The 24,877-nt window shown below is 35.7% G+C and overlaps 2 protein-coding genes and 1 non-coding gene across 3 annotated transcripts; 1 reads left to right on the top strand and 2 right to left on the bottom strand.

Annotated features, from left to right (window-relative positions):
• Positions 1-5,339: 5,339 nt before the first annotated feature.
• On the top strand, positions 5,340-18,307 carry LOC118057466 (phosphate transporter PHO1). The gene is made up of 15 exons (XM_035070051.2): positions 5,340-5,662; positions 12,414-12,497; positions 12,785-13,007; positions 13,414-13,747; positions 14,125-14,173; positions 15,008-15,079; positions 15,400-15,529; positions 15,985-16,105; positions 16,379-16,628; positions 16,767-16,871; positions 16,975-17,019; positions 17,134-17,286; positions 17,405-17,683; positions 17,766-17,902; positions 18,010-18,307. The coding sequence occupies exons 1-15, from the start codon at positions 5,423-5,425 to the stop codon at positions 18,098-18,100; spliced, it is 2,313 nt and encodes a 770-aa protein (XP_034925942.1). The 5' UTR covers positions 5,340-5,422; the 3' UTR covers positions 18,101-18,307.
• A 338-nt stretch (positions 18,308-18,645) lies between these two features.
• Positions 18,646-22,533, bottom strand: LOC118057474 (long-chain-alcohol oxidase FAO1). The gene is made up of 3 exons (XM_035070065.2): positions 22,108-22,533; positions 21,618-21,890; positions 18,646-20,548 (listed from the first exon to the last, which is right to left on the bottom strand). The coding sequence occupies exons 1-3, from the start codon at positions 22,333-22,335 to the stop codon at positions 18,815-18,817; spliced, it is 2,235 nt and encodes a 744-aa protein (XP_034925956.1). The 5' UTR covers positions 22,336-22,533; the 3' UTR covers positions 18,646-18,814.
• Positions 22,534-24,720: 2,187 nt separating this feature from the next.
• On the bottom strand, positions 24,721-24,793 carry TRNAE-CUC (transfer RNA glutamic acid (anticodon CUC)). Its single transcript has one exon. It is a non-coding gene; the product is annotated as a tRNA-Glu (tRNA).
• Between the last annotated feature and the right edge of the window lie 84 nt (positions 24,794-24,877).

Raw genomic sequence — 24,877 nt, 5'->3', positions numbered from 1 at the left:
CAGTGTGACACGTGTAACTTAGTCCTAGTCGTCGGATTCTTATCTACGAAAGAGGATCCAATCCAAGTGTTGTTAAATGTGCGCCTATTAATTAGGTTCAAGGCACGTAAGACTCGTGACGAATGGATTTTTCCAAGAATTTTAAAATGATCATCTGCCTCTAGGACTTTTAGGCCCTGTTTTTTTTTCCATGAAAATACTTTTTTTTAAAAATACTCTTTTTTAAAAAAAAAAAAAATGTGTGGTAACCTTGAACAAAGTTGATTAAGGAAAAATTAAAGAAAAAATTGGTATTAAATAAAAAGGTGTTTTCTTATATTTTCTTTGAAAAACATTTTTCAAAACCTTTTTTTTTAAAATAAGGTGAAATGACAAAATATTTTTTTTATTTTTTATTTTTTTTTCACGAAATAATCTATAAAATTAGATTTAAAAAAAAAAACTTATGCTCCTTTAGTATTTTTATCTGTCAGATTTGATCTATTTTTTTATTTATTTTATTTAAAATAATTTATAAAATTAAATTTTCTTAATTTCATCTCCCTTTGATTTTTTTTAATTTTTCATATTTGATCCCAGCTTTTTTAATAAATTTGAAAAAACTAGTAAATTATTTTCCAGGTTATTTATTATTACATAACTAAATACTAAAAATTATTTTTTAAACTCAATTTTGATGACAGTACTAAATATAAAAATATAATTTGCTTTTTAAAATTTATTTTTATAAAAAAATAATTTAAAATAATTTATTTTCCAATAAACAAGCAAACAAAGCATAGCATAAAAATAACGGGAGTACCAGCCCAAATTTCAGCACAATTTGATGAATGATTTCAGTTCAAACTCAATGCCAAATTTTGGGCTAATGGTGGATTCCCTGGCACCTCGATCAAGATTCCAGAGGGCAGCTCTCGTTCAGAATTAACAAAACCCAAGGGAGGAGCCAGGAATCTTCTATGCTCCTCCGCCCCTGGCACCACCGAACCCGGCTACACGCCCAGAAGTGAATGCCTGCAGAGACATCCGTGATTGATAGAGTCAAACTACAATAAGAAACAAGAAAACAAGCTCTAAGAACATAAATGAAAGTCAAGAATTTCATGGAAGCAAGAGCACATCGATCCAGAATTAAATAACCTCTGTCCGATGAGGGTTAGCTTGGAGTTGAATTAAATATTTTCTCCATGCTTCTCTGGCGACGTCAGACATGATGTTTGTCTGATCTCTCCTGGATATTGCCGACAGGTTGGCTAGTGATAGCAATCGGAACGTTAATGGAGTCAGAGGGGAACGTTGACTATCCAAAAAACGACAAGGAAGGGTTTGGTTCAACCATCAAGAAAATCAAAGCATGAATACCATGCAGGAGGTGCCTTTTTCCAAAAGAAAACTAGCCAGAATTTGCGGCTACTTTGGCTTCTTAGCAATATTTGTTCTAAATATCGGTGAAATAATATTCTTTGAAAAAATATTGATAAAAAAAAAATATATTATTAATAATTTATTACTATTCCAAATCATGACATGTTAAAAAGAAATTGTCAAATAGCTGGATATAAAAAAGAAAAGAGAGAAAAAGGACATCAAATAGACATTAAAGCTCTAATTACAATACAAATGATAGAACCAAAAAGATTTTGATGATAAAAACCAAGTGATATCAAGAAAAATCATCAATGTTTTATATGAATGTGCTACACTTGCTATCCAAAATTGACGGGAGACTCACTTGATTTTAACGGCACATGTGCCCCCACTCGATTTTTTATATTTTTTTCACCTATTTTTAGCATGTAAATATTATTTTTTGTTTAAGAAATAGTCCAGCCCCGTGATGAAGCGTGGACATAGAGATTAGTATCTGCTAAAATATTAGGTTAATCTCATAATAATTGTTCTTTACCTTTTGTTGTTAAATATGTATTTGGTATTGTGATGCAAAGTGTTTTAAAAAAATATTTTTCGTTTAAAAATATATTAAAATATTTTTTATTTTTTATATCAGCACATCAAAATTATTAATTTAATATATTTTTATATCAAACACACCCAAACACAGGTAAAAACACAACCCAGTATGTTATGATCAATGATTACTGCTTCATGGTAAAACAAACTTACATCACATCACTTGCTCTTTGAATATGTTTAAATTCAAAGAAATAAATAAATAGAAGAAGAAGAAGAATGTCAATAAAAACTCTTTTCAATTCAAATAGAAGGTTTTATTGGTTATAGAAGAAACATTTAAGGAAGAGATATAAATGAATTCTCTCTTAAGACATAAATATAGTGTATCATCCTACTATTTCTACAAAGCCATGATAATGAATTTGGTTTTAAGTTTTTTTTTTTTAAATGAATTTATATGTATTTTATTAATATCAACTCACTGCACAAAAAAGAAATTCGATAATTTATTGATTTATAAAGGTATAAATGAAAACATTACTATTATTTTTTTTATAATCATAAATGAAAAAAATATAGAATGTTGTTTTAAAAAACTATAAAAATCACATTACATTTAAGGTTTTAAGTATAAACTACATATATACTACAATGATACCTTACAATCAAAACTATAGTGTGACATAATGTCTAATCATGAAAAATTCAAAAAACAATTATTTTGATAATTATCATTTTTTTCAAAGAATTAGAGAATTAGAAAAAAATGATTTTTCAAGGAAACAATCTTCCTTTTCAATTAGTAAATTTTTTTTTTATATTTCTGAAAAATATTCTAAAAAAATAGAAAATATTCCACAACTAAACATAATCAAACAACCAAGCATGGGAGTCTTGCCTCTCTCTAATATCTTAACCCTCCAAACGAAGCCCAAATAGAACTTTGCTGGGTTAATTCCAGCAGACACTCCGAATAACATGCTTTCCCTTGATCGCTAGATGGGCCAATTGAGGAATCTAGGCGGAGGCCCAAATAATTAGCCTTTTCACCAGGAGCTTTAACCCATAAAGTGGATGGAGGATCAACGGCCTTTCTCTTAGCAGAGATAAAATGTAATAGTGTGAAATCCTGTTTTTTAAAAATTTAAAATTATTTTTGTTTAAAATTAAATTTTTATATATTTTCATATTAATTTTATGTACTGATATTAAAAATAATTTTTTAAAAATAAAAAATATTATCTTAATATATATTTAAAAAAAAAACATTTTGAACCATAATCATTATCATCCACCACACATCTAAAGAAAAAAAAAAAAGCATAGGACAATGGGAATAAATTCTATCTCATTCTGCTAGGTTGCGGTATAAGTCTTTGGGAATCTTCTTCTTTTCTTGCTCTCGAGCCTATAGGAGTATGACTTATAAAAAACAAACAAGTGAAATAGTGGATTAGATAACGGATTTATCAAAAAAATAAATATTTTTTAGCATATAAAATTAATATTAGATATTATAATATTACTTCAGAATGTCAAAATGAGCCGGTATCAAAACGTTTCATACCAGTTGAAAATTCAGAAAAGCTCCCACAACGGTATTTATAACTTTGCTCAGAATGGCTCTACTAAATAAAAAGGAGAATGAAGTCTCTTTAAACTTGGAAAGCATACACTTGAAACCTATCCTGGCCTGGCAGATCAATCTGGCACCTGATGAATGAGAGGTTAGAATTGAATTGGATTGAAAAAAAATAAAAAAATAAAAAATTTGATGTAACCCAGCAACCCGGTTGACCTGATCAAAAACCTAGTTATATTTATTAATTTTTTTTTTTACTGAAACGATGTTATTTTGATTTAAAAAAAATTGACCCGGGCTACCAGAACCAAGATCTTGGACCGGGTCAAGTCTAAAAACTATGTTGGAAAGGATTCTGAATTTAATTTAAACCCGTCTATTTGAGATTGTGGTTACGATTCAAAGTGTTTATTTGTTTAGAAATATATCAAATTTTTATTTTTAAAAAATTAGTTTTTAAGATTAACACATTAAATAATCCAAAACTATATATATAATTTTTTTTAATAAAATTAAAATTAAAATTTTTAAAAATATGGTTGAATCACGTTTCCACACTATATTCAACCGTCATTTCGTTAATTCTTTCAGTAAAAGGTCCAAGGGAGTATAAGTTTCACAATTCGGATATATATATTTTTCTATCTTCGAACTGAGGCTTTCTGGTGCGAATTTCAATTCTTAATCGCTGATACACATAACATACACTTAGCATCTCATGTAAACAAATGAAAAGAAACAAAGAAAAACTGCCGGAAACCCACACTATCCACCCACTCATCCCGCACATACATAAACAGAGGATGTCCATTCGGGGGCCAGTTATTTGATAAATCCTCAAATTAACTTGAAAAACAAGAAGAAGATTAATTAAACAAAGAATTAATGGTGTTAACCAATGGAAATTTACCCAATTAGCATGTGAGAAACGAGATTAACTAGCCTTGCATTCAGACGGACAAGGATTTCAGATAACTTATATTACTCTTTCTAGAAGAAATAGATGAACATGGAAGAGATGGTTTATGTTAGAGAATAATATAAATTATATTTTAAGATTTTATTTAATAATTTAAGTTATTGAGTTGAGTTGATTTTTTTAATATGGTATTAGAACTTTATGTCCAAGCGATCATGAGTTCTAATTTCACCATCCCTATTTATTTGATAAAAAAATCAAGCATGTGATAATATGGGTTTGTGCAAATTTTAAATTCAAAAAATTTTTTACTTGAGAGGATATATTAGAGAATAATATAAATCATATTCAGAAACCTTAACTAATAATTTAAGTTATTGAATTAAGTTTTTTTTAACAATTTAAAGGCACAGACCAAACAACAATCAACGTTTAAACAACTGTAATCAAGAGAAGATTGCTAGTCTTATTAGAGCAATTGATCTGCGTTCTTGATGGCTAAATTGTTGCGGCCATCTTTATGAAGAAGATGAAGAAAAGGTTCCAATGGCGTGAACATGAGCATGTTAAATATTCCTGTTGTTTTACGAATACAATTCGTGGTGAAATTTGCATCTTTTATTCAAGAATCAAATGCTACTCCATCGAACCCACTTCCCCTTTCGATTCAAGCACGCTGGCTTGTCGAATTTGTTTGCGAGCCAGATCAGAAATATCCATGTGGCTAGCACTTACCATATCATCCAAGCATCCTGCCCTTCGTTTAAATACACCGAAAACTTCATTTACCTTTTTTATTTTTCAAGCTTCAACCCTAACTAAAAAACAATCTCACCTCATTTTCCCCGACGTTTCTGTCATTTCCTCTTTCTATATATATATATATATATATATATATATATATATAGACACACACACACACACACAAAGGTTCTCTTCTCACCCCTCCCTCTTCCTTCTCCCTATCTCTCTCTCTCTCGACTTCCTTTCCATTCGAAGAGAAGAAAATGGTGAAGTTCTCAAGGGAGCTCGAAGCTCAACTAATCCCAGAATGGAAGGAAGCCTTTGTAAACTACTGGCAACTCAAGAAGCAGATAAAGAAGATCAAACTCTCACAGAAATCCAAACAACCCCAACAAGTTCTTGACCGTGAATTTGGTCTTTCCATTTTTTATCCCATTCGCTCCCTCGCCAAAAATATATCCAGCAAGCTCTTCCACTCCGATACCGAAACCGAAATCATTCAGGTATTTGACAACTTAAGAAGACACACATACACACGTACATCATGTGTGTATTATACGTGTTAATGTGAAATCTTGTATCTTCAACCTCAATAAGTAGTTAAGTTGGGCTTTCGAAGTAAGCTCTTTAATGTATAAGAAGTGGGGGTTTCTGCCATTAATGGTTTTTTCCAGTTCACAAACCGAGAGATCGGAGTGTTTTGAATAGTTTTTGTCTGTTTTTTCTTCTCTTTTTGGGACCAATATTAACAAAGCAAAGTGGCATCGAATTTATTCATCAAAAAGACAAAAGCTGCGGCAATATTGCAGCAAAAAGTATCAATTTTTCCGATATGAAAACACATGCGCCGATCTATAATTCCTCCTCTCTATTTCTTTTTCCATGATTTTTGGGTATCCTCGAGTTTTGTTACTCATCCTCTGTCGGTCTCAGCTTACCGTCGTGCCAGAAAATATTTGCTTTCTCGACAACATTTCAGGTGGTTTTTGGTTTTGTTTAAGTATTCTTTTACTCCCTCATTTTTAGAGTTCGCTATAACCATCCAGAGTTCAATTAATGGGTCCCGCATCCTTAGTACAACATCTCTCACATTTGTTTTGAGGTTATATAACGACATAGACGAGATTAGACATGATGATATAAGAAATATATTTTATTGTGCTTTTTACCTCAAAAATATATATCTTTATCTTTTTTATATATTTGATTGTTTTATATATGTCTAAGTTGTTAATGGTAATAAGACAGATGCTCATGGAAACAATTCAACTGCAGCTGTAAGCCAGCAACGTGGAAACCAACATGGAAACGAATCAGCCCTCATGGAAACAAATCAACTGCAGCAGTCATCAGCAACATGGAAACAAATCAAAGAGACGTTGGCTAATTAGAATCGCCAGCAACAATGGAAACAAACCAACTCTCATGGTAACAAGACACAAACAGAAAGAGACGTTGGCTTGTTATGGAAATAAATCAACAGCAGCAGCAATGAAGTTTATGACAGGAACCAGAAAGAGAAAGAGACGTTGGATTGTTATGGAAATAGATCAGCTAAGAATGGCAAGTCAATGTATCCAAATTAAGCAACTTGTAATGTTATAAAAAACAGCAGCTCGTATAGAAGAGCAAGTTGTATATTCACGTTAATATTCAAAGAAACAGAGAAACCTTTCTTCCATTGAAACATCCTTATCTTTCTTCAAATTTCCGCTTGGTATCAGAGCCCGTGTGAATATACATCTTAGCAGAACCAACAACATGTCAACTCTGTCACTCAATGTTGGTAATTTCATTACCCTCAAGCTCAGCCCCACAAATTATCCACTATGGAGAGAACAAGCCTTAGCTCTTGCAGAAAGTCAAGACTTGGTTGATCATCTCATCAATGAAGATTCAATCCCAAACAAATATACTGTACCAGATTCTACAACCACCACAGATTCTTTACCAAGACTAACAGAAGAATATATTGTCTGGAGGAAGGCAGATCGACTACTTCGTGGCTGGTTGATTGGTACTCTTTCAGAACATACATTAGGCCTTGCAGTAGGCCTAGACACAGCCTTTGCTGTCTGGAGTGCTCTAAAGAATGAATATGCAGAAGACTCCCAAGAACGAGAATTCACCCTCAGACAACAAGTCACCTATTTTCGCAAAGAAGATGACAGAACCGTTGGAGAACACATTCGAATCTTCAAAGGACTATGCGATGACCTTGCAGCTATTGGGAAACCAATTTCAGATAAAGAAAAAATCTTTTGCCTCCTCACAAGTCTCGGCCCTCAATATGAAACCTTCACTACCACAATGCTGAAACCACCAAGACCTTCTTACTCGGAGTTGGTCTCTCAATTACAGAGCTTAGACCAAAGAAGAAGCTGGTTCACCAATCAAACAAATAACTCATTCACTCCTCAGCTGGCATTCTACGGCAAAAGCACCAGCGCCCTCAACATCATTTTTTCAGGAAACCATGGCAGCAGACAAGGCTTTATATCTACCGGGAGAGGATTCCATGCACAACAACCTAAAGATAAAACTCATACGTACACTGCCAGATCCACTTCAGATTCAAAACAGAAACGACCTCCTCCATCTGGAGAGCATCGAATGACTCCTGCAGAACGTGAGCTATACAGAGATGAAACCTGCCAGTACTGTGGTGTTCCAGGTCATATTGCAAAGATATGCTGGTGGGTGCCTAAACGATCAAATCAACACGGAGACCTACCACAAGCTTTGGCTGCTCTCACCTTGGACAATACTATCACTGAAACGGAATGGATCTCTGATACAGGAGCTTCCAACCACATGACAGGTAATCCAGGTATGTTAAAAAATATTCGCAATCACTATGGTTCAGACTCTGTTCTTATTGGTGACGGTTCTTCTATATCAATACATGGTGTTGGAGATTCCTCCATCACACAGAAAAATAAAATACTGCCACTTAATGATGTATTGTTAGTACCCCGACTTGAAAAAAAAATTTACTCTCTGTAAGTCAGTTAACATCTCAATTTCCTGTTAATTGTGAATTCTCTGACGTTGATTTCTGTATTAAGGAACGACAGACAGGACAACCCGTGATCACAGGATGGCGCAAGGGTGACCTCTATGCTCTATCCACCATGCCTGAGCTCTACTTTTCTAATCGTTTCAGATCAGGACCAGCAGATATCTGGCATCAACGCCTAGGACATCCACATTTTTCTGCTTTACAATTATTGCACAATAAAAGTTTGATAGATGTTAAAGGAACCACAAAATATGAACATGTTTGTGACAGTTGTCAATTTGGAAAACTTAGTCGATTACCTTTTTTTCGTTCTGAACATTCTAGTTCTGGTATTTTTTGAAAAAATCCATTGTGATTTATGGGGACCTGCTCCTGTTTTATCAATAGGAAAGTTCAGATATTATGCGTGTTTAGTAGATGATTTTTCTAAATACACTTGGATAATCCCATTACTACATAAGTCTGACTTTGCTGATGCTTATTTTGCCTTTGAGCATTATGTTACTCGACAATTTAACAAGCATATCAAGGTCTTTCACTCTGATGGAGGGGGAGAGTTCATAAATTCCAAACTATCATCACACTTCCTCTCAACAGGAGTGGTTCATCAGATATCATGTCCTTATACACCGGAACAAACAGGTATAGTAGAAAGAAGACATCGAGTAATACGAGAACTAGGTATGACCATGTTATTTCATAGTGGTGTTCCTTTATCTTTATGGGTTGAAGCTTTCACTACTGCTGTTTATCTTATGAATAGATTGCCTTCTTCCGCACTTAAATTTGAATCTCCATATTTCATGTTACATGGTAATCATCCTATATACTCATCTCTTAGAGTCTTTGGGTCTAAGTGCTTTCCCTACACATGGGATACAAAACAAAATAAATTTGACCCAAAAACAGTTCTATGCATTTTTGTAGGATATAGTGATAAACATAAAGGATACAAATGCTTTCACCCTTCTAGTAAAAAATGATTATTTCTCGTCATGTAGTCTTCGATGAGTCATTTTTTCCTTATAAACAAAAAATTCAGAACTACATCACTCCATCTCCTACACATGTTATAAGCATTTTTGATTCATGGCTGCCACCTACTATCTCTAACTCTGCTGCAGAAATACAACCCCCAATGTCCACTCCACCATGCTCAAGCTCATCACTAAACACTTTACCATTTTCTCTTAATTTACCTGATGTTTATGCAGAACAACATGCTAGTGCCGTTGAAATTGCAGAACACCACAATGCCGATGGATTGGCAGAGCAAGTCACTATACCATCTTGTCTCAATTTACATGATGATGTTATTACTAATACAATTGCAGAGCAGCAGGACAGTGTTGATGTAGTAGCCGAAACACAACAAGAAGAACACAACCATGCTGTTGGAGTGGGAGAACACAACAATGGTGTTGGAATGTCAGAAAAAGTAACTGTACCATCTTGTCTTAATTTACATGCTGATTATGTTATCACTAATACAGTTGCTGAAACAGTAGCCGATACACAACAGGAAGAACACAACAATGTTGTTGGAATGGCAGAGCAACACCTTAGAACTGATAATATAACTGAAATACATTTGGTAGAATCTGACCATGAAGATGAAATGCATCGACAACACCTCTCTCACTCACAACCCAATCCTGCTTCTCTGGAATCAAACTTGCAACTTGGTTATTCTCCACGTGCAACCCCTCCTTCACATACCATGGTTACTAGATCACAAAGAGGCATCCTTAAGCCTAATCCAAAATATGCCTTAATATCCTCTAGGACTTCAGCAACCATTCCACGTGAGCCTTCTAACTTTCGGTCTGCATTAGCTCACCCTGGCTGGAAAGCTGCAATGGACGAGGAACTTGACGCTCTCCATAGAAATCAGACTTGGGAACTTGTCCCTCGCACACCTGTCATGCATGTTATTGGGTCTAAATGGGTTCTAAAAACAAAACTCAAACCTGATGGTTCATTAGACCGCTTGAAAGCTCGATTAGTAGCAAAGGGGTATCACCAAGTTGATGGATTGGACTATATTGAGACTTACTCTCCAGTTATCAAACCAGGAACTATTCGTATGGTTCTCTCCATAGCACTAGTTAACAAATGGTCCATACGTCAACTTGACGTGAAAAATGCCTTCTTGCATGGTTTTGTTTCAGAAGACATATATATGGAACAACCTCCAGGAACAGCTGATCCACGGTACCCATCACATGTGTGCAAGCTCAAAAAGGCTCTTTATGGTCTCAAACAAGCACCCCGTGCCTGGTTTGATCGGTTTAGTATCTTCCTTCTTAAATATGGGTTTTTTTGTAGTCTTGCAGATCCATCACTTTTTATTTTTCACTCTAACTCTGATACTTTAATCCTTCTTCTTTATGTTGATGATATACTCCTCACAGGATCGTCTGTTCCTCTGGTTACGCACCTGATTCAACTGTTGAGCTCCGAATTTGCAATGAAAGATTTAGGACCCATTCATCATTTTCTTGGCATTGAAATTACTCACACATCTGAAGGACTCCATCTCTCTCAATCACACTATGCGCTGACAATCCTGGAACGAGCTGGTATGGTGGACTGTAAACCAATGAGCACACCGCTTGAAGCTAAGACTAAAATGGCAGCAACTGATATGCTATTGCAAGATCCACAATTTTTTCGTGGGCTTGTTGGTGCTTTACAATATCTCACACTCACAAGACCTGATATATCTTACAGTGTCAATTTTATCTCTCAATTCATGCATGCTCCAACTGTTATACATTTCAAAATGGTTCATCGTATTTTAAGATATGTCAAAGGCACAATTGACACTGGATTAAATTTTACTTCCCATTCTACACTTGATCTTTGTGCTTTCTCAGATGCAGATTGGGGAGGTTGCTCTACAACAAGACGCTCCACAACTGGATACTGCACATTCCTTGGTAGTAATCTCATTTCCTGGTGTGCAAAGAAACAACCCACTGTCTCTCGCTCCAGCACCGAGGCAGAATATAGAGCTATGGCTAATACAACGGCAGAGCTTACATGGCTAACCTTCATTCTACAAGATCTTCACATATCACCTTCTTCACCACCTATCCTCTACTGTGACAATCTCAGTGCCTTACACATGACTGTCAATCCTGTGTTTCACACTCGTAGCAAACACATTGAATTGGATTACCACTTTGTACGTGAGCGTGTTGCCCTTGGTCTTCTCATCACTCAGCACATCTCCACCCATGAACAAATAGCTGACATCTTCACCAAACCCATGTCCAAAAGTGCATTGGCTTACTTCAAAGACAAACTATGCCTCCGACTCCGGCCTAGTTTGAGGGAGGATGTTAATGGTAATAAGACAGATGCTCATGGAAACAATTCAACTGCAGCTGTAAGCCAGCAACGTGGAAACCAACATGGAAACGAATCAGCCCTCATGGAAACAAATCAACTGCAGCAGTCATCAGCAACATGGAAACAAATCAAAGAGACGTTGGCTAATTAGAATCGCCAGCAACAATGGAAACAAACCAACTCTCATGGTAACAAGACACAAACAGAAAGAGACGTTGGCTTGTTATGGAAATAAATCAACAGCAGCAGCAATGAAGTTTATGACAGGAACCAGAAAGAGAAAGAGACGTTGGATTGTTATGGAAATAGATCAGCTAAGAATGGCAAGTCAATGTATCCAAATTAAGCAACTTGTAATGTTATAAAAAACAGCAGCTCGTATAGAAGAGCAAGTTGTATATTCACGTTAATATTCAAAGAAACAGAGAAACCTTTCTTCCATTGAAACATCCTTATCTTTCTTCAAATTTCCGCTTAAGTAACGAGTATCTCCTCTAATTTAATTAATTAATTTCTCTACTGCGTAAGTGGCAGCTCTTCTTTTCCTCAAACCCCCACTAATTAAAGATTAATTGGTAATGGTTACTCTATTGTTGGATACGGTACTCGAGCGAGTCATAATCCAGCAAGTGCGGTTCCTTTTTGGGTTTTTTTCCCACCCAGTTTTGTTATTTTTCCAATTCTCTCACGAAATCAAGGAAACGGTTATATAGGGTTCTTGTAGTCACGATATTATTGTGAATAACAGAGAGAAGAACAAGGACTCGACGAAAGTTTGAAAACAAAAGAAAATAATCAATGAAAAAGCTCACCACAAGGCAATGATGTTGCTGAATTTTGTATCTAAACATCAGTTTTCCGGTGGTTAATTACAGGCGAGGAGCAAGAGCATGGAGGATGGTGATGAAGAAGTACTGTACCAAACCGAGCTTGTTCAATTGTTCTCCGAAGAAGATGAGGTATATATTAAGTGGTCGCATGGCCCCAAAAGGTTATATCAAACTTGTTACTTACTAGGTTTTATATAGCTTCCTAAGTTTGTACATATATTTAAATTAATTATATTCTTTAATTTAGTTTATTTTCTGTCATTTCCTTTTTTGGCACGGATTTTCTCACGTACTTTGCCAGTTTTTTATCAATTATTATCTTTGAGAGTTAATTATACAAATTAGGAGGGGATCGAGGAGGCATTTTTACAGGTTATGATTTCTTTGTTTCTGTATCTTTGCACTTCATATTTTAGGTGGCGGTGTTTTTTGAGAGCCTGGATGGAGAGTTAAATAAAGTGAACCAGTTTTACAAGAACAAAGAGAGCGAATTTCTTGAAAGAGGAGAGATACTTAACAAGCAGCTAGAGACTTTGCTGCACCTCAAACGGGTTCTCAACGAGCACCGTCGTAACCCGAATGCCGGAGTCCTTCCTCTTTCTTGCTCATCCTCACCACCTCGGAACTCCTTCTGTTCTGGTAACGGTCGTTTTTCTTTGACATAAAACTAATAGATTGGAGTAGATACAATGAGATTGAGACCTCACCGTTTGAAAGTACGTGGAGACTCATGGAACTTGGGTGCGTTAGCTAGCCAAGTAGGTGGGCAATACATAGACGTGGCTAAAAGGGAGATTGTGAACAGCTTGAATCAATTAATGCTCTCTCTTGTTTATTTATGATGATGACAAACTATATGGCCAACAGGATACTTTCCAGAAACGGAAAGAGGCGAGTCGGATACCAGTAATCCATTAAACCAAGAACTAAAAATTGAATCCAATCATTTAATTTAATTGCACCAACACGAACAATCATGTATAAAACAAGGATTTAATATGATTTTAATTTGTATACATAACATTTCCCTAGTGTTATTACGCAGAAAGCGCGAGTGAGTCAAACGAGACCTCTGCAGATTCACAGATTGATGAAATCATCGCAGCACTGGAGAGAGAGGGCATCAATTCGGCCACAAGAAAAAAAACAAAGAAAGGGAAACCTAAGATGGCGATGAGGATTGGCGTTCCAGCTGCTGCACCAACACGAACGATCACGGCTGTAACATCAATGCTGTGGGAAGATTTGGTTAATAACCCTAAAAAAGAATTGGGTTCTGGAGATTTCATTAATAGAAAGAAAATCCAGTGTGCTGAGAAGATGATTAGAGGTGCATTTGTGGAGCTCTATAGAGGCCTCGGTCTACTTAAAACTTACAGGTTCATTTTCACACCAATATATATAATTCCTCGTCATCGTATTATATATTTTGTCTCATGATATCCAGTCTTTTAAGAGAGGACTGCATGTCTCCCACCACCCAAAAATGCTCTTCGTGCATGGACTGTTGTGTATAAAATATTTTCTATTGATTATATAAACTCCCAATTCCTAAAATCGACGGCCAGATCTGCCATTCCATCATGGCTTTGATCATTTGAACAGCCACTCCAACGTCGTCACAATAATGATTGATTTTGGACGGAATTGAACACGGTTGTAAAATATGGGGGTTTAGCTAGATAGTACCGCTACGAAGATAATTTTTTTTATGGCCTTGCATATCTTGATATATAAGCTTACTTATTTTTGGCAGCTCATTGAATATGGTGGCCTTCATGAAAATATTGAAGAAATTCGACAAGGTAAGGTGGTCTTACCTCAGCTTTTCAGTATATATGTTCATGTATGCATGGAAGAAAGACGGGCATTTTATATTCTAAAAAGGAAAAGAAACAAGAAGAAGAAAATAACTTTAAAGCAGTACTGTTCCTCTCTCTTTTTTTCTTTTTTTATGAGTGGGAAATTCTATTAATCAAAAGCAACCGAAAAGAAATACAGAAATAAGATATTAAAGTACGTAAATTAATTTTTATGAACTAAAATAAATAAAAAATAATAATTAATTATGTTGATATTGTAAAAATTGGGTATAAAACAGTTTCTCAAAAACATTATATTTTGAAAGAAATATGCTTAAATTAATATATATATAGTTAAAATAACATCAAAGATACACATCCCTCCATTAAAAAATAAAAAATTATGTATCTTCCGAAACCAATCCCCTTTCTAATATCAACTCGTGTTGGAGACAATAACATCGATATATTTTCCTCACATGAAGAATGTGAGACCACCAAATATCCTTACCTTATGATGATGTAATAAAAGGGATTGGAACATATATTTTTATTTTTTTACTTCTAAATATCATCAACTGCTCCATCTTTCAACTATCCCGATCGAATCTTATATCTCCTTCTACATAAATACTTTATAATCGGACACATCATCATTAGTAATGAAGATAAGAACAATATATATAATTTATCATATATCAAGTCATTCTTCTGATAATCTTATGCATATAATAGTGATAAATGCAATTTCATATTATCTCGCAATGTCATCTGCATAAACTTCATGAGTTAGTGTTCATAAAACAACTGAAACTGGGATTTTTCACACATAAACAGGTATCTAATCAACAAGCATCAGCAAGCTATTTAAAAGTAGTGAAGAGATCCCACTTCATTAGCTCTGATAAGGTAACAAGACATTACCATTATTTTGTCATAATGTAGAAAGATGCCTTGCTGCTGTGCATATGGTAATCGGAATTGCATCCTTCGCCTGCACATGATCATACTATGGTGTTATTATTCTTCACCCGCTACCTAATGTCTATACCAAAATGTACGTGGCAAGGATATGGTCCAGCCATGTTCTTTTTGCATGCATGATGACTTCTGGGTAGCTCTCCACAAATATGTAATTTGCATTTTGTTTACTCAAGTACATTTGGAGAAAGGGCTTAATGGATTTCTGGTGAGGATTATGTGTAATATTATACTACATGACTGATAAGGTTGTGAGACTAATGGATGACGTGGAGTCCATCTTCACAAAGCACTTCGCCAACAATGACTGGAAGAAGGCGATGAAGTTCCTGAGACCCCAGCAACAAAAAGAGTCTCACATGGTTACGTTTTTTGTTGGTAATTTCTCTTTCTCTGACACGCACCGACAATAATCTTTACCAACTGTCATCACCTCTTTTAATTAAGTTCAGTGACAAGGCAAATCCATTTTTGGTAGGGTAGACAAACTAGAGGGGGGGAAGGCTCACAAGGGTTAGTATGAGTGGAGAGACTTGACCTAGGATTTTAGAAAGTATTTTTTTTTATATGATTTTTCATCAAATAAAAAACGCTTTAGAAAAAATATTATATATTTGATTAGCCTTTCGGTCAAAATATGCCGCGCACAAAATTCCCATGGACTAGTCCTGGCAGTGGCCACTAATCCCATTAGTGGAAATAACCCTCATCATGGTTTATTAGTGTAAGTAGAATTGGACCCACCAAACCAGTGCTGCTGGTGCTGTTTCAGGAAGATTCATGTTTTTTATTATTTATTGATGTTTTTTTTCTTTTGTTGTTGCTTATTGCAGGATTGCTTACTGGTTGTTTTGTATCACTGTTCAGTTTATACGCAATCCTGGCACACTTGGCTGGTATTTTTAAGCCAAATTCTGAAAGATCATACGTGGAAACTGTCTACCCTGTTTTCAGGTGCTTATTATGAACATTATCTTTAATCCACGTAGTAATTCTTCACACGGTTTTTAACAAAAAAGTTTGGAAGAACTTAATATGCCTTAGTGGACTAGATGACTAGTACTATGGAATTCCTTGTAACTGGATTGACAAGAAAAGAAGGATTTATTGAGAAGTAGGATAGTGCAAATTGGAAGCAACGAAGCATATCCTTGTTTTTATGTTTATACTATCCAAGATAAGATGATTTGAATCTGCAGTTGATGGACTAACTGTGATGTTATGCAGTGTCTTCACCTTGTTAAGTTTTCACTTGTTTATGTATGGGTGCAATCTCTTCATGTGGAAGGGTACAAGGATCAACTACAATTTCATTTTTGAATTCCAACCCAGCACAGCCCTCAAGTACAGAGATGCCTTTCTCATTTGCACCACTTTCATGACCTCGGTGGTTGCAGCAATGGTGATCCATCTTCTCTTAAGGGCTAGCGGTTTTTCACCAAACCATGTCGATGCCATTCCTGGGATTCTCCTCCTAGTAAGTGTTACTGGTTCCTGTTAGTAGCAAGCTGTTACAAGTTTTCCTTGTCTGTACCAGCATTGAATATTTGCTCAAGCAGAAGTCGTTTTCCTTGGAAGCTCATCAGAACTGCAATTGAACACATGTATTTTTCAGATTTTTGTTTTCGTGCTCATTTGCCCTTTTGACATCTTCTATCGTCCAACACGTTATTGCTTCATCCGGATTATACGAAACATAGTCTGCTCTCCATTTTACAAGGTATATATCATACTTGTTTACTTTGTTGAGCGTTATAAGAATTTATCAGTGCAATAACCCAAAATTCTGTTTTTTGGTTTTCTTGATTACATCATATTTTCAGGTTTTGATGGTCGACTTTTTCATGGCAGACCAACTTACTAGCCAGGTGATTTCTCTTAGCATATAATTTACTGCTTAAAGCATTGAACTTCTGTATATTCTTTCTCTTGATTTCAATTAGTTTGTGGCTTGGCTAACCTTCCTCTCGATTCTAATACAGATTCCATTGTTGAGGCACATGGAAACCTCAACTTGCTACTTTCTAGCTGGGACTCTCAAGACACATAGATATGAAACCTGCAAATCCGGAAGGCTATATAGGGAGCTTGCTTATGTCATTTCATTTTTGCCTTACTATTGGCGTGCTATGCAGGTATAATTCCCCTTAACAACGACGCACTTTTCTTTCAAAAATGCATGATCATTTATTTTTTGGTCACTCAAAGCCAAATTCTTTATCTCCAATTAATACATTTTCTTGCCAATGAAAGTGTGCAAGAAGATGGCTAGATGAAAGTGACCTCAACCATTTGGCTAACATGGGGAAGTATGTTTCTGCCATGGTGGCAGCTGGTGCGAGGATAACTTACGGTAGGCAGGAGAACCACCTATGGTTTGGTATAGTCCTGGTTACTTCTGTGTTTTCCACAGTCTATCAATTGTATTGGGATTTTGTTAAGGACTGGGACCTTCTCAACTCTAAATCCAAGAATCTATGGCTAAGAGATAATTTGATTCTGAAGAACAAAAGCATCTACTACATGTCCATCGTGAGTTCTCCCTCCATTTAATCCTATTCCATTCAAGCGTTAAATATGGAAGCTCTTAACAGATCGAGAAATTGAATTGCAGGTCTTGAACATAGTTCTTAGAGTTGCTTGGGTGGAGACTGTCATGGGGTTCCGCTTCAACATGGATGAGTCACGCATGTTAGATTTTTTATTGGCTTCTTTGGAGGTAATTCGACGTGGCCACTGGAATTTTTACAGGTACATTTTATTTCAATCTTTACTTAGAAAAGTTTATGAGAAGAGCTTTGTGGTCTCTAGAGGCAAAATATCTATCTTCTAACATTCGTCAGGATGTGTTGAAACAGGTTGGAGAATGAGCATCTGAATAATGTTGGCAAGTTCAGGGCGGTGAAAGCAGTTCCCTTGCCATTCCGCGAGAGTGATTCTGATGGCTGAGATGTCCAACCATCAAAATGTATAGAATTTCCTTGCAACTTCATTCCAGGTACAGTTCCTAGAAGGCTGGCATAAATGGGCCATATGGGATCCACATCTTATAAAAAAATGCTCGAGTTTCCTTGTGATTCTTCACAGATCCAACTGATTCAGTGATTGTAAAGCTTTGAGTGTAATGAAGAAAGCGAGCATCAAGTTTACTTGGAATTATTATCTACAATATTGGGAATTCTGACTTCGATTTGATGATATGAACGAAACTGATGTCTTCGACAAATTTTCATTTCCTGTGGTGATGACTTGAAGAACATCCATTGGCAGCTACAATATCCCCATGACTCGTCTTATATGTTGAGAAGTATAAATTTTGAAAAACTTTAGGCAGCCCACAGCCCTTTCAATAAAATGGTTGCATCGAGTTGAATGAAATGGATAGACTGCCCAAATGAATTTGAAGCACATTGAAGATCAAGAAAGACAGAAAAATTAAAGGCATTTTTCAAGACACTGTGTCAGAATTGAAGACGTTAAAAGAAGAGTCTAGGTTAGAGAATAACGTGTTTTTATTATTAATAATGCGATGTTATTACAAATTTTTGGTAATTGAGACCATTATTAATAAAGTCTTATAATTTAATTCCTGCTGAAACAAGTTTAAGTTCTTGGACAAGTTTAAGATTAACAGGATTCTCTAAGCTCTTAGAGGACTGTTCTTTAATCTTTGCGTAAGGACTCTGCTATTTTCTGAGAGAGACAGTAAGCAGTGGACTGGATTGTGATCATTGGATTAACACCCACAGCACTTGGCAAAACACTAGCGTCACAGACGAACAGGCCTTCTGCTTCCCAACTTTCTCCATTCTCATCAACAGCGCCTTCTTTTTCATTAAGCCCCATCCTGCAGCTCCCCATTTGATGGGCTGAGGAGTAAAACATCCAGTCTTCTTCCGGTGACATTGCCCCCCTGGTAGCATAAACTGTGTCCAAAAATTCCTCCAGATCCTCTTTTTTGATCCCTCTACATTTGATCCTCTGCCCATCGCTTCTATGTGTACCCACTTCGACAGCTCCCGCTGCTACTAAAATCCTCAATGCCTGCCGCAGCCCTACCTTGAGATTGTCTCTGTCCGATGCATCTAAGTGATAGGATATCCTTCCCTCCGTCGTAACTTTTCCAGACCCGCTGTCTCTTATTATTGTTATGAGGTGAGCAGTTCTTGAATACTTCATCATTCTGTTCTTCATGTCATGCCCAGACACCCAGGGGCATAATACAGAAAATGAAGAAGGCCCTAATCCAGGGGTTTCTACAATTGCCCTTACAGTGGAGTCGCCTGCTACCACTTCATAAACTGCTGTGATTATTCCACCATCGTATACTTTCCCCTTGAACTCTGAATTTGACTCGGGAAAGTATCCCCAGGCCATTAGGACAGGGTGTAGATGAAGGTTCCTACCTATATTCTGATTCTTCAATCCACTAGAGATCATTAAAGGCGGTGTCAAGAGAGCTCCACATGCTGAGATTGTTACCTTGGCCTCGATTTGCAATCTTGTAATGATGTTGTTGTTTATAATTTTTGCAATCACTCCCAAGCACTTCTGTTTTCGTTTACCTAAGCCCTTGTTGTTTTCCAATATGAATCTCTCTGCTTTGCATCCTGTTAAGATCACTGCCCCGTGATCAACAGCATCAACCAGCCATGTACTATCAGTCCCTTTCTTCTCTCCTTTTCGACAACCATAACCACAAGAGCCACAATAATGGCTCTCTGAGGAATTTCGTGGGACGGTTTTGACGGGAACACCAAGGCGCTCGCACCCTTTTCGAAGTACTTGATTTTGAAATCCTTCCACTTTACAATTCTCCGTAACTCCTATCCTCGCACAAACAGTATCCATGGCAGAAAGATATTCAGGGCTGCCAAAAAGTGGAATTTTCTGGTTCTTGGTCCATTCCTGAAGCACAGAGTTTGGTGTTTTGATAGATGCTGACCAATTAACAACAGAACCTCCTCCAACTGCTGATCCTGCCATAATTATCACCTCTGCATCAGCACTTGTAAGCAATCCACCTGATTCGTATAGTTGAGCCAAGGAAGGGCCTTCCAAACCAGAATAATCCGTAGCAGTAAAGTAGTTTCCTTTCTCGAGAACAAAGACCTTTTGCCCAGAAGCTGCAAGAACAGCCGCGGCAACTCCTCCACCACAACCGGAGCCAACAATAACAACATCACATTTGATTTTACAAAGGTTCCTTCGAGGATCTCGCGTAACTTCTAGGCCTTTTTCTGTAAGAGAGCGGAGAAGGGTGGAGTCAGTTTCTTGATTCGTATCTATCAATCCCTTTTGAAGGGGCCTCTCTTTCGGAACCTGGTCTGGATTTTCATCAGTGCCTGCACAATATTCAATGGCTTCCCATGCTGGGTTGTCACCATTTTGACCAACCTGTAGAAGCAGATAAAGTTAGAGATCTTCAAGACTCGAAATAACTGCTACTCTAGAAGGGGGTCATTGTAACCTTTTCATCTGTGATTTACCCAAGTGAGAAACGAGTGCAGTGCATGATTAGTTGTTTGGATGGAGATGGTTGGGTGCATCAGTTTTTATTCTTTATGGAAGAATATACATGGTCGTATGATTAAATGGGGCAGCTAAGACGTCAGTGTCATGTTGTTTGGTCGAATTAATGATGATATATATGCTTCCAATTCAAGCTGTTATACGAAAGGAAGTGATCAAAAACCAAACTAATACTATTACTGATGAATTAATGGATCGGAGCCCTGATACATTTCTGCATAAATTAGCAGGGTGAAGAAATGGACTCTTGCTATCAGGACTGCCTACACAAAATCACAGCAGAAAATCTTCATTGCATCCTTTAATCATATCCAAGATTGCACAGAATTGTAAGACCGAAAGAAAAATGGCAATGTGTGGTCCAAAAGCCTTTTCCTTACACTGAATGCAACAACTCCATTTAAAGCAAGATGCTTTGTCGGTAGAGGTAAAAGGAGAAGGAGAAGTCACTTGCTTCTCTCTGCTTAAAATTTTGGCAAGAGAGGAGCACTATAGCTAATAATAGAATATCCCACAGAGTATCGATCCTGGATAGAGATATGTTAACGATGTGTCAACCTACGATTAGTTTCTCTCTCATTTTATGCCTGTGTTGTTGTAAAACAAGTAGAATGGTTGGCATTTCTTTTGGCCATATGCAACTCCACCTGCTCACTTGTCATGAGGTATTTGGCAGTATACTATCAGTTATTTTTTAAAATATCATTTATTTAAAAACAAATAAAAATAATATTTTTACAAAATACCAATGCTTGTGGTGATACCCAGAATAGTATGAAAGGGTAATTATTAACTTCTATTAACTAAGAAATTATCTTGGGCTTCTATGTTTTATGTCTGGAATAAATTATTAGATACATTCCTGAAAAATTATTTTTCACTAAATACCAAAGAATAAGGAGCATAGAATCTTGCAAAGTGATGGGAACATTACCCGAGAGAAGAAAACGAAGACGCACAAGACCTTGACATAAACGAAGGCAGCTCTGATAGGTGTAAAAAACCTGCGTTTGAACCATTTTTGCAGAACCTTCTCCCTCTTATCCAAAGAGATGCTTGAAAAATTCTTAATGCAGAGCCATCTCTCCCCAAAACAAAGAGACCCGCAAAGCAAAAACGTACCCAGCCTAGTAGATAGAAGCCATAGAACCAATCTCACCAGGAACACAGCTTCTCGCAAACCCCTCTTCATCAAAAGCTCTGCAATCTGTGCAAGGCAAGAAAAAAGAAGAAGAAAAGCTGCCAATTTCAATAAATTCCTGTAGCCAATTGAATAGTTTAAACAATTTTTTTTTCTGGATCAGAAACAATTTAATTCATGAAACTATAACCGACACAAGTTTGTTTGCTTAATTTGTTTGTGTTCACCTATAATTGTGTGAGACAAGAGAAGTTAAGAAGGGGAGAATATATTGATTCTAAACCTCATCAGGCATGGGCGTTTGAGAGCCAGAAGCTCTGTATAGGGCCTGCACGGCCTTGGTAGGTTGGTTTTGTTTTCCGTCCAAAGTAGTAACCGGTGGCGGAAGAGAAGGCAGTATGGTTTCACATAGACTAGCAAGCGACTCCATCTCAGCAGAAGAGAGTCCATGATTGTGCTTGCTCTCTCTTGTTCTCCCTCCACTCAACAAAGGATGACACTCTCTTCTCATCTCTCCGTGCCCTATAGAACTTCTCCTTCACCCAAACAGTAAGCGATGGTGTGCGCTCTCTGTTTCTATAATGTTGAAGTTGAAAGACAGCATGTTATATTACATTTGTCTTTGTACTCAAAAGTAATTAATAGGCTTAGCTTTCACCTAAGGTCTTTTTCGATGGGAAACTGGAAGAAGAAGAAAAAACCCTCTAGTGGCTGTGGAGGGACGCACCTGTAATATTGAATGCAGCGTGCAAACTGAAGACTTTTCTGCTCATGATTTTAAAACCCGGTCCAGCTTTACGGGTAAGTTAAGAACCTGATTAATCTCTAGCTAAAATCTAACCAAGTTGGAAAAAAACAAAATGTGACCCGGCGATTAACATGATTGACACGGTTAAAAGCCTGATTATGATTTGTTAACTTTTGTTTTTTTACTAAAACGATATTGTTTTAACTTTAAAAATAAAAGAAATTAACCCAGTTAAAATTCAGAACTCGAATCTTAAAGCAGGACAGCCACCAGCCAGGTCTAATAACTATATTTCTACGTGCAAAATATAGGAATTAGGTTAAACAACTTAATCTATTTTTTTATGTAATTGGGTTATTAGGCAAGTTTTTCCATATGATTTTATATTTTTACTTGTGTCTTTGTACGCTTGTATAATGTTTAGTTTTTTTATTAGGTTTCTTCAGTCGTTTTTTTAATATTTAAATTTATAAAATTATATTTTTTTATTATAAAATCACTCTTGAGATGTACAAGTATATAATAGAGAAATTCTCAAGATTGCTTAGAATGCTTTAAGAAACAATAAGTTTTTAGAATTAGTCAACCATTACAATTTAATATAAATAAATAAATTGTATAGCTCAAACATTTTTATTTTTTTTTTAGAATGAAAGAGACAATTGTGTTGTGTCATTTTGAATATATAATTGATGAAATGACATTTTAAGGGATTTGATATTATTTAGTGGCATAATTGATCTAGGTGGTTATTTTATAGCTGCATATTTTCGTGGTTTTGTTTGTTTTATTGAAACTGACTTTGATGGGTTTAGGTGGCAATGAATGCAGTTAATGTCTTTGCTTTATTGTCTGGGCAACCATGAAGGGACCATGAATGAATCCCGGCTTGCAATTTACCTAATTATAAAACCTAGATTCTTCTAGAGTTTTGAATATTCTGTGATAAAGAATAAAAATTAAAAAAAAAGATGTGATTTAGTTTGATATGGTCAAAATCCTGATTTACTTATCTAATCTTAAAGTAAAGTTAATCAAAATTATTTTTTTAAAAAATAATATTATTTTAATTAAAAAAAAAAAAAAAGGTTAGAGTTGATCGGATTGATCAGTGCTAAATCTTATTCTAAATTGACTTTTGGGTTGAATTTTATAACTTTGAACCTATTCAAATTATTCTCCAACCAATCATATCTCAATGGATAATGCTAAATCTTACCGAAGATTTTTATAGAATTCATTTTCTAGCAAATTCCGAAGGTCATATTTCGTTTTCCAGAAAATTTATTTTAAAAACAAGAGTCCTTGTCAAAATAGTTAAAATAATGGTAAAGACTAGAGATCACTATCGTGAAATTTAGGTGGGAAGTCCATTTGAAAGGTGTAAGGAAACGCATGATGTCTTTTAAATCAATTACTAGCTTTGTCATGAATAGCAGTAGAAAAGGATACTGGGAAAAAAAAAAAAAAAAAAGAGTGTATTTGAGATTGTATTTTGAAAATGTTTTAAAAAAATTATTATTTATTTTATTTTATATTTTTTAAATTAATATTTATTTTATATTTTTATATCATTTTAAGCTATTAATATTTAAAATATTTTTTAAAAAATAAAAAAAAATATTATTTTATATATTTTAAAATAAAAAATAATTATCATCATACTCCCGAACACATTATAACCTTATTTATTTTTTATGTTGTAGAGTTTTTGTTTTTTTACAAACACACCAGAAAGTAGACAGGGAAGTTGAGTCGATATTAATGCTGCACAAGAGTGGTCCTTCAGTGTCTTCGAATGTGTTTGTATTTAAGGTAAAGGTTGAGGTTTAGATATGGAATCCATTAAAAATATAAAAAAAAATAATTTTTTATGGTTGAAATTTATACATAAATAAATTATACCCAACACAACGGTAAAAACACCCGAATTCTTGTACCTGCAGACAGGACAGGTGATGCTATGCTACTTAGGAACAAACAGTTAATCTGGACGCCGTAAAAGACAAGTGATGGTACTGAGGAACAACACAGCCCCTCTGGACGCCTTAAAAACCGGAGCATGTGAATTTTCAAGCGTTAATTTTTGCCACTCGCCAGGATAATCATGTGATTACTGATTTACATTTGGATAATAAAAAGGTTATATTCCGTTGCCGGGACTTGAACCCGGGTCTCTCGGGTGAGAGCCGAGTATCCTGACCAACTAGACTACAACGGAAAGTTGTTCTATGGGTCCAAATAATTTTATTTATATAAATATTTCCCGATTACAAATCATTTGTGAGTTTTCTTTTGTTTTTTT

The sequence above is a fragment of the Populus alba genome, chromosome 8 (genome assembly GCF_005239225.2).
Source record: "Populus alba chromosome 8, ASM523922v2, whole genome shotgun sequence".
In the NCBI taxonomy this organism is placed as follows: Eukaryota; Viridiplantae; Streptophyta; class Magnoliopsida; order Malpighiales; family Salicaceae; genus Populus; species Populus alba.
This window is presented reverse-complemented; position numbering and strand designations above follow the sequence as displayed.